The sequence below is a fragment of the Oncorhynchus keta genome, chromosome 30 (assembly GCF_023373465.1).
Source record: "Oncorhynchus keta strain PuntledgeMale-10-30-2019 chromosome 30, Oket_V2, whole genome shotgun sequence".
Classification (NCBI taxonomy): domain Eukaryota; kingdom Metazoa; phylum Chordata; class Actinopteri; order Salmoniformes; family Salmonidae; genus Oncorhynchus; species Oncorhynchus keta.
In genome coordinates this window covers 56,033,445-56,045,819 of record NC_068450.1, presented here as the reverse complement: position 1 = coordinate 56,045,819, position 12,375 = coordinate 56,033,445, and the positions used below count along the sequence as shown (strand labels likewise).

General features: G+C 43.2%; 1 protein-coding gene across 2 annotated transcripts; it reads right to left on the bottom strand.

Moving 5' to 3' along the window:
• Positions 1 to 61: 61 nt before the first annotated feature.
• Positions 62 to 12,329, bottom strand: LOC118363790 (acyl-CoA-binding protein-like). 2 transcript variants are annotated; one of them, XM_035745011.2, is made up of 4 exons: positions 12,181 to 12,329; positions 11,485 to 11,602; positions 787 to 849; positions 62 to 687 (listed from the first exon to the last, which is right to left on the bottom strand). In XM_035745011.2, the coding sequence occupies exons 1-4, from the start codon at positions 12,223 to 12,225 to the stop codon at positions 614 to 616; spliced, it is 300 nt and encodes a 99-aa protein (XP_035600904.1). In that variant the 5' UTR covers positions 12,226 to 12,329; the 3' UTR covers positions 62 to 613. The 2 variants fall into 2 exon arrangements, with proteins under 2 accessions (XP_035600904.1, XP_052344582.1); XM_052488622.1 differs by lacking the exons at positions 11,485 to 11,602; positions 12,181 to 12,329 and adding an exon at positions 5,099 to 5,342.
• Positions 12,330 to 12,375: the final 46 nt, after the last annotated feature.

The window sequence follows — 12,375 nt, the reverse complement described above, 5'->3', positions numbered from 1 at the left end:
GAAATCCTGGAAAGAGGTCTGGTTATGACCAGCCTTTTGTCCAGAGAATTTATCAACATGATTGAAAATTCTCACTTTTTATTATACTTTGAAGTCAGATCTTTTAAGAAACATAATTTACTGTTCCTTTGCACCAATGTACTGTATAAAAAATAAAGACATTTTCTGAAATAAATACCAAGATCAAGAGCTTCACTTTTTCAACAGGATAACAACAAATTGCTGGTGAGTGGTCTAAAACTGTGATCTTGGTTGTCTCAACACTTGACCCATGTCAATGTCAGATTTGATCCTTCTTGTTCATTGTAACTTATTATAAATTGGGTGGTTCGAGTCCTGAATGCTGATTGACTGACAACCATGGTATATCAGACCTTATACCACGGGTATGTCAAAACATTTCTTTTTTACTGTTCTAATTACATTGGTAACCAGTTTATAATAGCAATACGGGACCTCTGGGATTTGTGGTATATGGCCAATATACCACGGCTAAGGGCTGTTCTTAGGCACAACGCAAAGTGGCCATATACCACACCCCCTCGGGCCTTATTGCTTAATTATAAAATGGTTCTTCTACGAAAAATGTGCACTAATGTCCTTAAGATAACCTCTACATTGGGTACTTTGCTTTCATTTCTTCCACAAAGGCAATATATTCTTTTATGGCATCTTCTTTGGACTTTCCTATTGGATTGAAAACAGAAACAGGACAAATTGAAGATTTGTGTTACATTCAAAACAGAGAGTGGAAAAGCAGAATAATACATTGTCCAAAATACTTACCTTCCTGTGCTTTCCAACCATCCCATTTAGATTTTCCTTGGAAGTCAAATATTCCCGGACGCTCTGTGGACACAACAGATACATCTTAAAGTTACTCTTACAACAAAAGATATTGCTTTAACTGGCAGGTATTGGCAGTCTGAAAGCCCATCGGACAAGTCGGGAGTCTTTTTTGGTTACCAGAAGATTATGATCCCTTGATTGTTAATGTAAAAAATAAGCTTCACTGAATAAAAATGTAAAAAGCAACAATTTCTATGAATTTACTGACTTACAGTTCATGTAATTGAAAATAAATTCATTAGGCCATAATCTATGGATTTCACTGGGAATAGAGATATGCATCTTTTGGTTACAGATATCTTTTTAAAAAGTTTTAAAAAGTAGGGGCGTGGATCAGAAAACCAGTCAGTATCTGGTGTGACCACCATTTGCCTCATGCAGCCCGACACATCTTCCCATAGAGTTGATCAGGCAGTTAATTGTGGAATGTTGTCCGACTTGCCTTCAATGGCTGTGCAAAGTTGCTGTATTATGGCGGGAACTGGAACTCGCTGTCGTACACGTCCATCCAGAGCATCCCAAACATGCTCAACGGGTGACGTGTCTGGTGAGTATGCAGGACATGGAAGAACTGGGACATTTTCAGCTGCCAGGAATTGTATGCAGATCCTTGTGACATGGGGCCTGTGCATTATTATGATGAAACAGGAGGATGACAGCGGACAAACGGCACGACAATGGGGCTCAGGATATCATCACGGTATATCTGCATTCAAATTGCCATCGATAAAATACGATTGTGTTCGTTGTCCGTAGCTTATGCCTGCCCATACCATAACCCCACCGCCACAACGGGGCACTCTATTCACAATGTTGATATCAAGCAAATCGCTCACCCACATGCTGTCTGCCATCTGCCCAGTACAGTTGAAACCGGGATTCATACGTGAAGAGCACACTTCTTCAGTCTCCCTCGAAGATGAGCATTTGCCTACTGAAGTCGGTTACGACATCAAACTACAGTCGGGTCAAGACCCTGGTGAGGATGACTGGCACACAGATGAGCTTCCTGAGATGGTTTCTAACAGTTTGTGCAGAATTCTTTGGTTGTGCAAACCCAGTTTCATCAGCTGTCCGGGTGGCTTGTCTCAGACCATCCTGCTTGTGAAGAAGCAAGAAGTGGAGGTCCTGGGCTGGCGTGATTACACGCGGTATGCAGTTGTTAGGCCAGTTGGACGTACTGAAAAATTCTCTAAAATGACGTTGGAGACGGCTTATGATAGAGAAATGAAGAACTAATTCTCTGGCAACAACTCTGGTGTACATTCCCGCAGTCATCATGCCAATTGCACATTCAGTAAAGACTTGAGGGACAAAACTGCAGATTTTAGAGTGGTCTTCTGTCCCCAGCACAAGGTGAACCTATGCAATGATCATGCTGTTTAATCAGCTTCTTGATCTGCCACACCTGTCAGGTGGATGGATTATCTTGGCAAAGGAGAAATGCTCACTAACAGGGATGTAAACAAATTTGTGCCCAACATTTGGGAGAAATACGCTTTTTTTGCATATGGAACATTTCCGGGATCTTTTAATTCAGCTCATGAAACCAACACTTTACATGTTGCATATATATTTTTTTCAGTATATTTACATGCAGAAGTGCCATACATTGCTAACCTTCCACATACACGGGAGGAATCTGAAAAATAAGGTTGTCATCAGTAAATACATTCTCAGAGCAGGCTCAACTTGCCCGACTGCCATACAATATCCGTCTTTCACAAAGATCAGTTTCAGGCTTACTGGAATCCTTGTCAATTTAGTTGTTTTCACTTCTTAAATCACCTGCCCAATGGGGCAACCTCACCATCCTCAACTGGTGCAACTGTTCAGGTCACTTGCCGCAGGAAATAGGTCAACCCTTCATGTCAATCCCTGAATGGTTTACTCACAGTCAAAAATGCCAGCTAAACAATTGATAAGTCAACAGATTTCGTAACTCTTGAGAAATGCACATCCGAGACAAAATGATAAGCCTTGTAATAAGACACTATAAAAGCATTGCTGCAGGTAGGACATCCCAGAAATATTCTGTAATTGTCAATTAGGGGCAGTTTAAGGGAGAGTTAATGAAACCAACCATGGAAGTACTATATGTTGTAGCAAACTTCGGGGGTAGCCCCAACCGAGATTTGAACCTGTGAATGTCAAGCCAACACATGAACCTTTTCAGCCAAGAGCGTACAGTTAAGGTGTTGGCTTGACAGTCGCTGGATCCGGGTTCGAGTCCTGGTCGGGGCTACTCCCCGAATTCACTTCAATATACTTTCATGTCTGGTTTCAATGACTCTCTCCTTTAACTGCCCTTAATTTACTTTTTTTTGCTACAACTTCCGAGTCCGTTGGAGAAGAGTACAAATAGTATTCCCTGCCAAATAATAGACTTTGTGCGATTAAGATTCACAGAGCTACGCCTCCTCTGGCTTAAGCGATCACCACGCCAACCAGAAATAGATTGATTAAGTGGAGACCGCTTGTGTCAATTGCAGAACATTTCCTTCCTGAAGCAGCACTAGTGGACAATGCTGGAAATATCAGTAAAAGCATAGTGCCTCAAAGTGCTCAAACTCCTGGCCATACTTATAAGACGTAAGTACAGTATATTCGGAAAGTATTCAGACCCCTTGACATTTTGTTACATTACAGACGTATTCATACATGGATTCAATTGTTGCTTCTCCTCAACAATCTACACACACTACCCCATAATGACAAAGCAAAATCAGGTTTAGAAATTCTTTCAAATGTATATATAAAAAAATTAAAAAAACGTAAATATGACATTTACATAAGTACTCAGACCCTTTACTCAGTACTTTGTTGAAGCACCTTTGGCAGTGATCACAGCTTCAAATCTTCTTGGGTATGACGCTACAAGATAGCACACCTGTACTTGGGGAGTTTCTGCCATTCTTCTCTGCAGATCCTCTCAAGCTCTGTCAGGTTGGATGGGGAAAATGGCTGTGCCGCAATGCTCAGGTCTCTCCAGAGATGTTAGGTTCAAGTCCGGGCTTGGATGGGCCACTCAAGGACATTCAGACACTTTTCCTAAACCACTCCTGCGTTGTCTTGGCTGTGTGCTTAGAGTCTTTGTCCTGTTGGAAGGTGAACCTTCACCCCAGTCTGAGGTCCTGAGCACTCTGGTGAAAGGATCTCTGTACTTTGCTCCGCTTATCTTTCCCTCGATCATGACTAGTCTCCCAGTCCTTAACAATGAAAAACATCCCCACAGTATAATGCTGCCACCACCATACTTCACCCTAGAAATGCTGCCAGGTTTCCTCCAGATGTGACGCTTGGAATTCAGGCCAAGGAGTTCAATCTTGGTTTCATCATAACAGAGAATCTTGTTTCTAATGGTCAGAGTCCTTTAGGTGCCTTTTGGCAAACTCCAATTGGGATGTCATGTGCCTTTTACTGAGAAGTGGCTTCCGTCTGGCCACTCTACCATAAAGGCCTGATTGGTGGAGTACTGCAGAGATGGTTGTCCTTCTGGAAGGTTCTCCATTCTCCACAGAGGAACTCTGGAGCTCATCCAGAGTGACCATCGAGTTCTTGGTCACCTCCCTGACTAAGGCCCTTCTCCCCCGATTTCTCAGTTTGGCCGGGTGGCGAACTCTTGGAAGATTTCTGGTGGTTCCAAACTCCTTCCATTTAGGAATGATATAGGCAACTGTGTTCTGGACCTTCAATGCTGCATAGGTTTTTTGGTACCCTTCTCCAGACCTGGCCTTCGTCACCATCCTGTCTCGGAGCGCTACGGACAGTTCCTTCAACCTCATGCCTTGGTTTTTGCTCTGACATGCAAGGTCAACAGTGGGACATTATATAGACAGGTGTGTGCCTTTCCAAATCATGTCCAATCAATTGAATTTACCACAGGTGGACCCCAATCCGGTTGTAGAAAAATCTCAAGGATGATCAATGGAAACAGGATACACCGGAGCTCAATTTCAAGTCTCATAGCAATCAAATGTATTTATAAAGTCCTTTTTTTCCATCAGCAGATGTCAAACTGCTATACAGAAACCCAGCCTAAAACCCCAAACAGCAAGTAATGCAGAAGCACGGTGGCAAGGAAAAACTCCCTAAAAAGAAGGAACCTAGGAAGAAACCTAGGCTCTGAGGGGGGGCCAGTCCTCTTCTGGCTGTGCCGGGTGGAGATAAGAGTACACGGCCATTTAAGGCAAGATGGATAGATGACCAGCAGGGTCAAATAATAATCACATTGCTTGTAGGTCAGTACCTCAGGAGTAAATGTCAGTTGGCTTTTCATTGTCGAGCATTCAGAGGTTGAGACAGCAGGTGCGGTAGAGCGAGTGAGTCGAAAACAGCAGTTCCGGGACAAGGTAGCACGTCCGGTGAACAGGTCAGAGTTCCATAGCCGCAGGCAGAACAGTTGAAACTTGAGCATCAGCACGACCAGGTGGACTGGGGACAGCTAGGAGTCATCAGGCCAGGTAGTCCTGAGGTATGATCCTAGGGCTCAGGTCCTCCGGGAGGGGAGAGAGGGTGAGAGAGATTTAGAGGGAGCATATTAAATTCACACAGGACACCAGATAAGACAGGAGAATTACACCAGATATAACAGACTGACCCTAGCCCCCTGGCAGACTATTCCAGCATAGATAATTGAGACAGGGGTGGGTCGGGGGACACTGGACCCCCGCCCGGCGATACCAAAGGACAGGGTCAACCTGGCAGGATATAACCCCACTCTTTGCGAAAGCAGAGCCCCCACACCACTAGAGGGATATCAACAGACCACCAACTTACTACCCTGAGACAAGGCTGAGTATAGCCCACGAAGATCTCCTCCACCGCACAAGCCCGAGGGGGTGCAAAACCGGACCAGAAGATCACATTGTGACTCAACCCACTCAAGTGACGCACCCCTCCTAGGGACAGCATGGAATAGCAATAGGGTCAGAGGCAGAGAATCCCAGTGGAGAAGTGGGAGCCGGCCAGGCAGAGACAGCAAGGGCAGTTTGTCAATCCAGTTCCTTGCCGTTCACCTTCGCACCCCTGAGCCAGACTACACTCAATCATAGGACCTACTGAAGAGATGAGTCTTCAGTAAGGACTTAAAGGTCGAGACCGAGAATGCATATCTCACATGGATAAGCAGATCATTCCATAAAAATGGAGCTGCCTCCAGCTGTTTGCTTAGAAATTCTAGGGACAATAAGGAGACCTGTGTCTTGTGACCGTAGCGTACGTATGCATGTATGGCAAGACCAAATCGCAGAGATAGGTAGGAGCAAGCCCATGTAATGCTTTGAAGGTTAGCGGTAAAACCTTGAAATCAGCCCTAGCCTTAACAGGAAGCCAATGTAGAGAGGCTAACACTGGAGTAATATGATCACATTTTTGGTTTCTAATCAGGATTCTAGCAGCCGTGTTTAGCACTAACTGAAGTTTATTTAGTGGTTTATCCAGGTAGCCGGAGAGTAGAGTATTGCAGAAGTCTGATCTAGAAGTGACAAAAGCATGGATTAGCTTTTCTGCATCAGTTTGACAAAAAGTTAGATTTTTGCAATGTTACGAAGATTGAAAAAAAGCTGTCCTTGAAATATTATTGATATGTTCGTCAAAAGAGAGATCCAGAGTAATGCAGAGGTCCTTCACAGTTTTATTTGTGACGACTGTACAATCTTCAAGAATAATTGTGAGATCCAACAGCAGATCTGTTTCTTGGGACCTAGAACTAACTATTTAAGAGTAAAAAATATTCCACCCTCCACTTCCTTATGTCTGAAACAGGCTTCCAGGGTAGGCAATTTTGGGGATTCACCATGTTTCATCAAAATGGACAGCTGTGTGTCGTCCGCATAGCAGTGAAAGTTGGCATTGTGTTTCTGAAAGACATAACCAAGAGGTAGAATATATAGTGAAAACAATAGTGATCCTAAAATTTTACCATGAGGAACCCTGAAACTTACAATTGATTTGTCAGAGGACAAACCATCCACACAGACAAAATGATGTCTATCCGACAGATAAGATCCAAACCAGGCAGGAACTTGTCCGTGTAGACCAATTAGAGTTTCTAATCTCTCCAAAAGAATCTGGTGATCAATGGTGTCAAAAGCAGCAATAAAGTCTTGGAGCACGAGAACAGATGCAGAGCTTTGGTCTGATGCCATTAAAAAAGGTAATTTACCACCTTCAGGAGTGCAGTCTCAGTGCTATGATGTGGGGTCTAAAACCAGACTGAAGCAATTCGTATTTCATAATTTTTTCTTCAGGAAGGCAGTGAGCAACAGCTTTTTCCAAAACAATTTTTTTTAGAGGAATGGGAGATTCGATATAGGCAGATCGTGACTTACATTTTCTGGGTCAAGGTTTGGCATTTTCAAGAAAAGCTTGATTTCCATCACTTTTAGTGAGTTTGGTACACATTCAGTGGATAGGGAGCCATTTATTATGTTCAACATACGAGGACCAAGCACAGGAAGTAGCTCTTTCAGTAGTTTAGTTGGAATAGGGTCCAGTAGGCAGCTGGAAGGTTTAGAGGCCATGACTATTGTCTCAATTGATCCTAGGTCCTGGCAGTTCTGTGCAGACTCAGGACAACTGAGCTTTGGAGGAATTCGCAGATTCAAAGTGGAGTCCGTAATTTGCTTTCTAATGATCATGATCTTTTCATCGAAGAAGTTCATGAATTTATCACTGCTCAAGTGAAAGCTATCCTCTTGTTGAATGTTGCTTTTTAGTTAGTATTGCAACAGAATCACTTTTTGGGGGGATTGTTCTTATTCTCCTCAATTAGGTTGGAAAAATAGGATGATCGAGCAGGGCTCTTTGATATTGCAGTCAGCAGGGCTCTTTGATATTGCAGTCAGGTACAGTCTTTCAAAGCTAGTTGGAAGACTTCCAGTTTGGTGGAGCGCCATCTCCATTCCAATTGTACAAAACTAGATCCAGACTGTGGCGGTGAGTAGGTCCGGAGACATGTTGGACAAAACCCACTGAGTCGATGATGGCTCCGAAAGCCTTTTGGACTGGGTTCTGTGGACTTTTCCAAGTGAATATTAAAGTCACCACAAATGTGAATATTATCTGCCATGACTACAAGGTCCGATAGGAATTCAGGGACCTCAGTGAGGAATGCTGTATACGGCCCAGGAGGCCTGTAAAACAGTAGCTATAAAAAAGGGATTGAGTAGGCTGCATAGATTTCATGACTAGAAGCTCAAAAGATGAAAACAGCGGTCATTTTTGTTGTTATTGTAAATTGAAATTTGCTCATAAATGTTAGCAATGCCTCCACCTTTGCGGGATGCGCGGGGGATATGGTCACTTGTGTAACCAGGAGAGGCCTCATTTAACACAGTAAATTAATCAGGCTTGAGCCATGTTTCAGGCCAATGACATCAAGATCATGATCAGTGATTAGTTCATTGACTGACTGGATCTAAAATGAAGTTGCCCTATTTTGAGATGTGAGATCTCACAATCTCTTTCGATAATGACAGGAATGGAGGTGGTCTTTATTCCAGTGAGATTGCTAAGGCAAACACCACCATGTTTTGTTTTGCTCAACCTAGATCGAGGCACAGTCTTAATGGGGATAGCTGAGCTGACTATACTGACTGTGCTAGAGGCAGACTCCACTAAGCTGGCAGCCTGCACCCAACTCATTATGGAGCTAGAGGAGTTAGAGCCCGCTCTAAATTGAAGAATAAGATGAGAGCACCCCTCCAGCTAGGATGGAGTCAGTCATTCCTCAAGCAGGCCAGGCTTGGTCCTGTTTGTGGGCGAGTCCCAGAAAGAGGGCCAGTTATCTACAAATTCTATCTTTTGGGAGGGGCAGAAAACAGTTTTCAAACAGCGATTGAGTTGTGAGAGACTTCTGTAGAGCTCAGTACTCCCGCTAAATGGCAGGGGGCCAGAGACAATTACTCGATGCCGACATCTTTCCAGCTGATTTACAAGCTGTTGCTCTTGGTAACCTGTGACTGTTTCATCCAAACATCATTGGCGCCGACGTGGATAACAAAATCCCTATAAGCTCTACACTCGCCAGTTTTAGCCTTAGCCAGCACCATCTTCATATTAGCCTTTACTTCGGTAGCCCTGCCCCCTGGTAAACAGTGTATGATCGCTGGATGATTCTTTTTATGTCTAATATTGCAGGTAATGTGGTTGGCCAATGACTAGGGTTTTCAATTTGTCAGCTAATGGTGGGAGGCATCAGCGGCTCAGACCCCGTAACGGGTGGAGAGACGTGAGAAGGCTCGGCCTCAGACTCGTTGCTTAATGGGGACAAGCGGTTGAAAGTTTGAGCGACACCGGTTGAGCATGCCGACAGCATTTCTTTCCAGAAGCCTTGAGAAAATTGTCTGGATGCGTGGACTGTGCAGGGGTTTTATACTACTATCTGTATTTACCTGGAGGCACAGATGCTGTTCATCCTTTCCTACACTTAAATTGCCCTTGCCTAACGATTGCATCTGAAGCTGTGCTTGCAAGACTGCTATCCTGACCATAAGGCGATTGTACTCCTAATATACAGGAGAACTGAGACTGCAATTAGATGGCAATGTTAATTTAACTACTTTGCTTTTTCGGCTGGTGGAGGTCCTGTAGAACCATGTCCAGATAAATTTTAATTTTTTTTATTTTTTTTAATTTTACCTTTATTTAACCAGGCAAGTCAGTTAAGAACATATTCTTATTTTCAATGACGGCCTGGGAACAGTGGGTTAACTGCCTGTTCAGGGGCAGAACGACAGATTTGTACCTTGTCAGCTCGGGGGTTTGAACTCGCAACCTTCCGGTTACTAGTCCAACGCTCTAACCACTAGGCTACGCTGCCGCGTCCGGGGTGAAAAATTTGAGCGAGGATAAAAACGAAGAAATTGGTAAATGTATTAAAAGTAAAAACCGAACATTTTGGCAGATAGCAAAGTAGCAACAAACAGCACGGAGACAAGTCCGGAAGATGAGAGCGGAACGATTGAGTCTGGTTTGTCCCCACAGAGGATGAAAGGGTCCGAATACTTATGTAAATAACATATAAAAATAAATGTTATACATTTGCAACAATAAAAAAAACAAAAAAACTGTTTTCACTTTGTCATCATTATGGGGTAGTGTGTGTAGATTGATTTTTAAAAAATGATTTCAACTTTATTTAACCAGGTAGGCTAGTTGAGAACAAGTTCTCATTTGGAACTGTGACTTGGCCAAGATAAAGCAAAGCAGTTCGACACATACAACACAAAGTAACACATGGAATAAACAAACATACAATCAATAATACAGTAGAAAAATCTATATACAGCATGTGCAAATGAGGTAGGATAAGAGAGTTAAGGCAATAAATAGGCCATGGTGGCAAAGTAATTATAATATAGCAATTAAACACTGGAATGGTAGGATGTGCAGAAGATGAATGTGCAAGTTGAGATACTGAGGTGCAAAGGAGCAAGATAAATAAATACAGTATGGAGATGAGGTAGTTGGATGGGCTATTTACGTGTACAGGTGCAGTGATCTGCGAGGTGATCTGACAGCTGGTGCTTAAAGGGAGGTAAGAGTCTCCAGCTTCAGAGATTTTTGCAGTTCGTTCCAGTCATTGGCAGCAGAGAACTGGAAGGAGAGGTGGCCAATGGAAGAATTGGCTTTGGGGGTGACCAGTGATATATACCTGCTGGAGCGCGTGCTACGGGTGGGTGCTGCTATGGTGACCAGTGAGCTGAGATAAGGCGGGGCTTTACCTAGCAGAGACTTTTAGATGACCTGGAGCCAGTGGGTTTGGCAACGAGTATGAAGCAAGGGCCAGCCAACGAGAGCATACAGGTTGCAGTGGTGGGTAGTATATGGGGCTTTGGTGACAAAACAGATGGCACTGTGATAGACTGCATTCATTTTGTTGAGTAGAGTGTTGGAGGCTATTTTGTAAATGACATCGCCGAAGTCAGTGTCTAACCAGACACCTAGGTATTTGTAGTTGTCCACATATTCTTAGTCAGAACCGTCCAGAGTAGTGATGCTGGACGGGCGGGCAGGTGCGGGCAGCGATCGGTTGAAGAGCATGCATTTAGTTTTACTTGCATTTAAGAGCAGTTGGAGGCCACGGAAGGAGAGTTGTATGGCATTAGAGCTCATCTGGAGGTTAGTTACCTCTGGCCCTTCGTTGGACACTGTGTTACACAGAATGGTGTTGTCTGCATAGAGGTGGATCAAAGAATCACCAGCAGCAAGAGTGACATCATTGATGTATACAGAGAGGAGAGTCGGCCCGGGAATTGAACCCTGTGGCACCCCCATAGAGACTGCCAGAGGTCCGGACAACAGGCCCTCCGATTTGACAAACTGAACTCTTATCGGAGAAGTAGTTGGTGAACCAAGCGATGCAATCATTTGAGAAACCAAGGCTGTTGAGTTTGACAGAGTCGAAAGCCTTAGCCAGGTCGATGAATATGGGAAATGTTTTATTTTATCCATTTTAGAATAAGGCTAATGTAACAAAATGTGGAAAAAGTCAAGGGGTCTGAATACTTTCCGAATGCACTATATGCAATTATATCTTGATGCTTAAAGTGGTACAAGAAAGATTAGGCAATAATCAGGGATTTGGCTTCGAGGTGCAGCCTGTAGAACAGGTTGAACAGAATGACTCACCCGTGTTGACGTTGCCAAGTGTTGCCTGCTTGTACAACCCATATACTACTGCTAGTTCAGCGTAGCTAGGTTGTACCGTCAGCCTCCTCACCTCATCGGCAGCCTTTTCAAATTCAGCCTTGAGAAAAATAAAACATGTGTTGTATTGCCATCTTTGTGGGGACCAAATAATTGATTCTCATCCAAAATCCTATTTTCCCTAAATCTAACCATAACCTTAAAAACCAACCCCTATACCTATAACATAGCATTTTTGCTTATTGTGGGGACCGACAAAATGTCACCACTTGTTCAAATTTTCCTTGTACAATCCTTGTGAGGACTTCTGGTACCCAGAAGGGTAGTTCCAAAATATATACAAAAATCCATATATACTGACAATATGTATAAATAACTTAGCTTATGCCAAATAAAATACTTGTACACCACGTTGTGCCATGTGTTAAAATGATTTGTAACCGATTGAAAATAGGATGAATACCTTAACACACAAAAAACATCTCACTATGGCAGTGAAAATGTATATCTACACTAAGCTACATGCAGTAGCTTCATAACAGGTAAACTGCAACAAAAAAAACTTTTTAAATTAAATGCACAGTAGATTCAGGTATTAACACCTGGAAGGTATTAGTAACAATTTGACTTATGCCTTTGGGTTGCACACATAAAATATAAAACTACGTTTCTGCTTACCATAGACATGTTGTTCCCCAAAAAAGACCCAGCTACTCCTTGCATGTGGAAATGTTCACTTCCGCGATTCTGTCTTACCTTTCACCTTTGAGTGGGTGGGGACATATCAAATTCCACTGGAAATGCTGAAGAAATGGAGAGGTGACAAATGCAATAGCCTATAGCTACCACAAGAGGCCAGCAGGTGTCCACTGT

What these genes read in the sequence shown, in the direction of transcription:
- LOC118363790 (XM_035745011.2), bottom strand. Translation starts at nt 12,225, where the DNA reads ATGCAAGGAGTAGCTGGGTCTTTTTTGGGGAACAACATGTCTATG. An exon ending in ACTTGGCAACGTCAACACGG is followed by an intron (nt 850 to 11,484) that starts GTGAGTCATTCT and finishes TTGTGTCCACAG; the next exon opens with AGCGTCCGGGAATATTTGAC. An exon ending in TGGTTGGAAAGCACAGGAAG is followed by an intron (nt 688 to 786) that starts GTAAGTATTTTG and finishes TCAATCCAATAG; the next exon opens with GAAAGTCCAAAGAAGATGCC.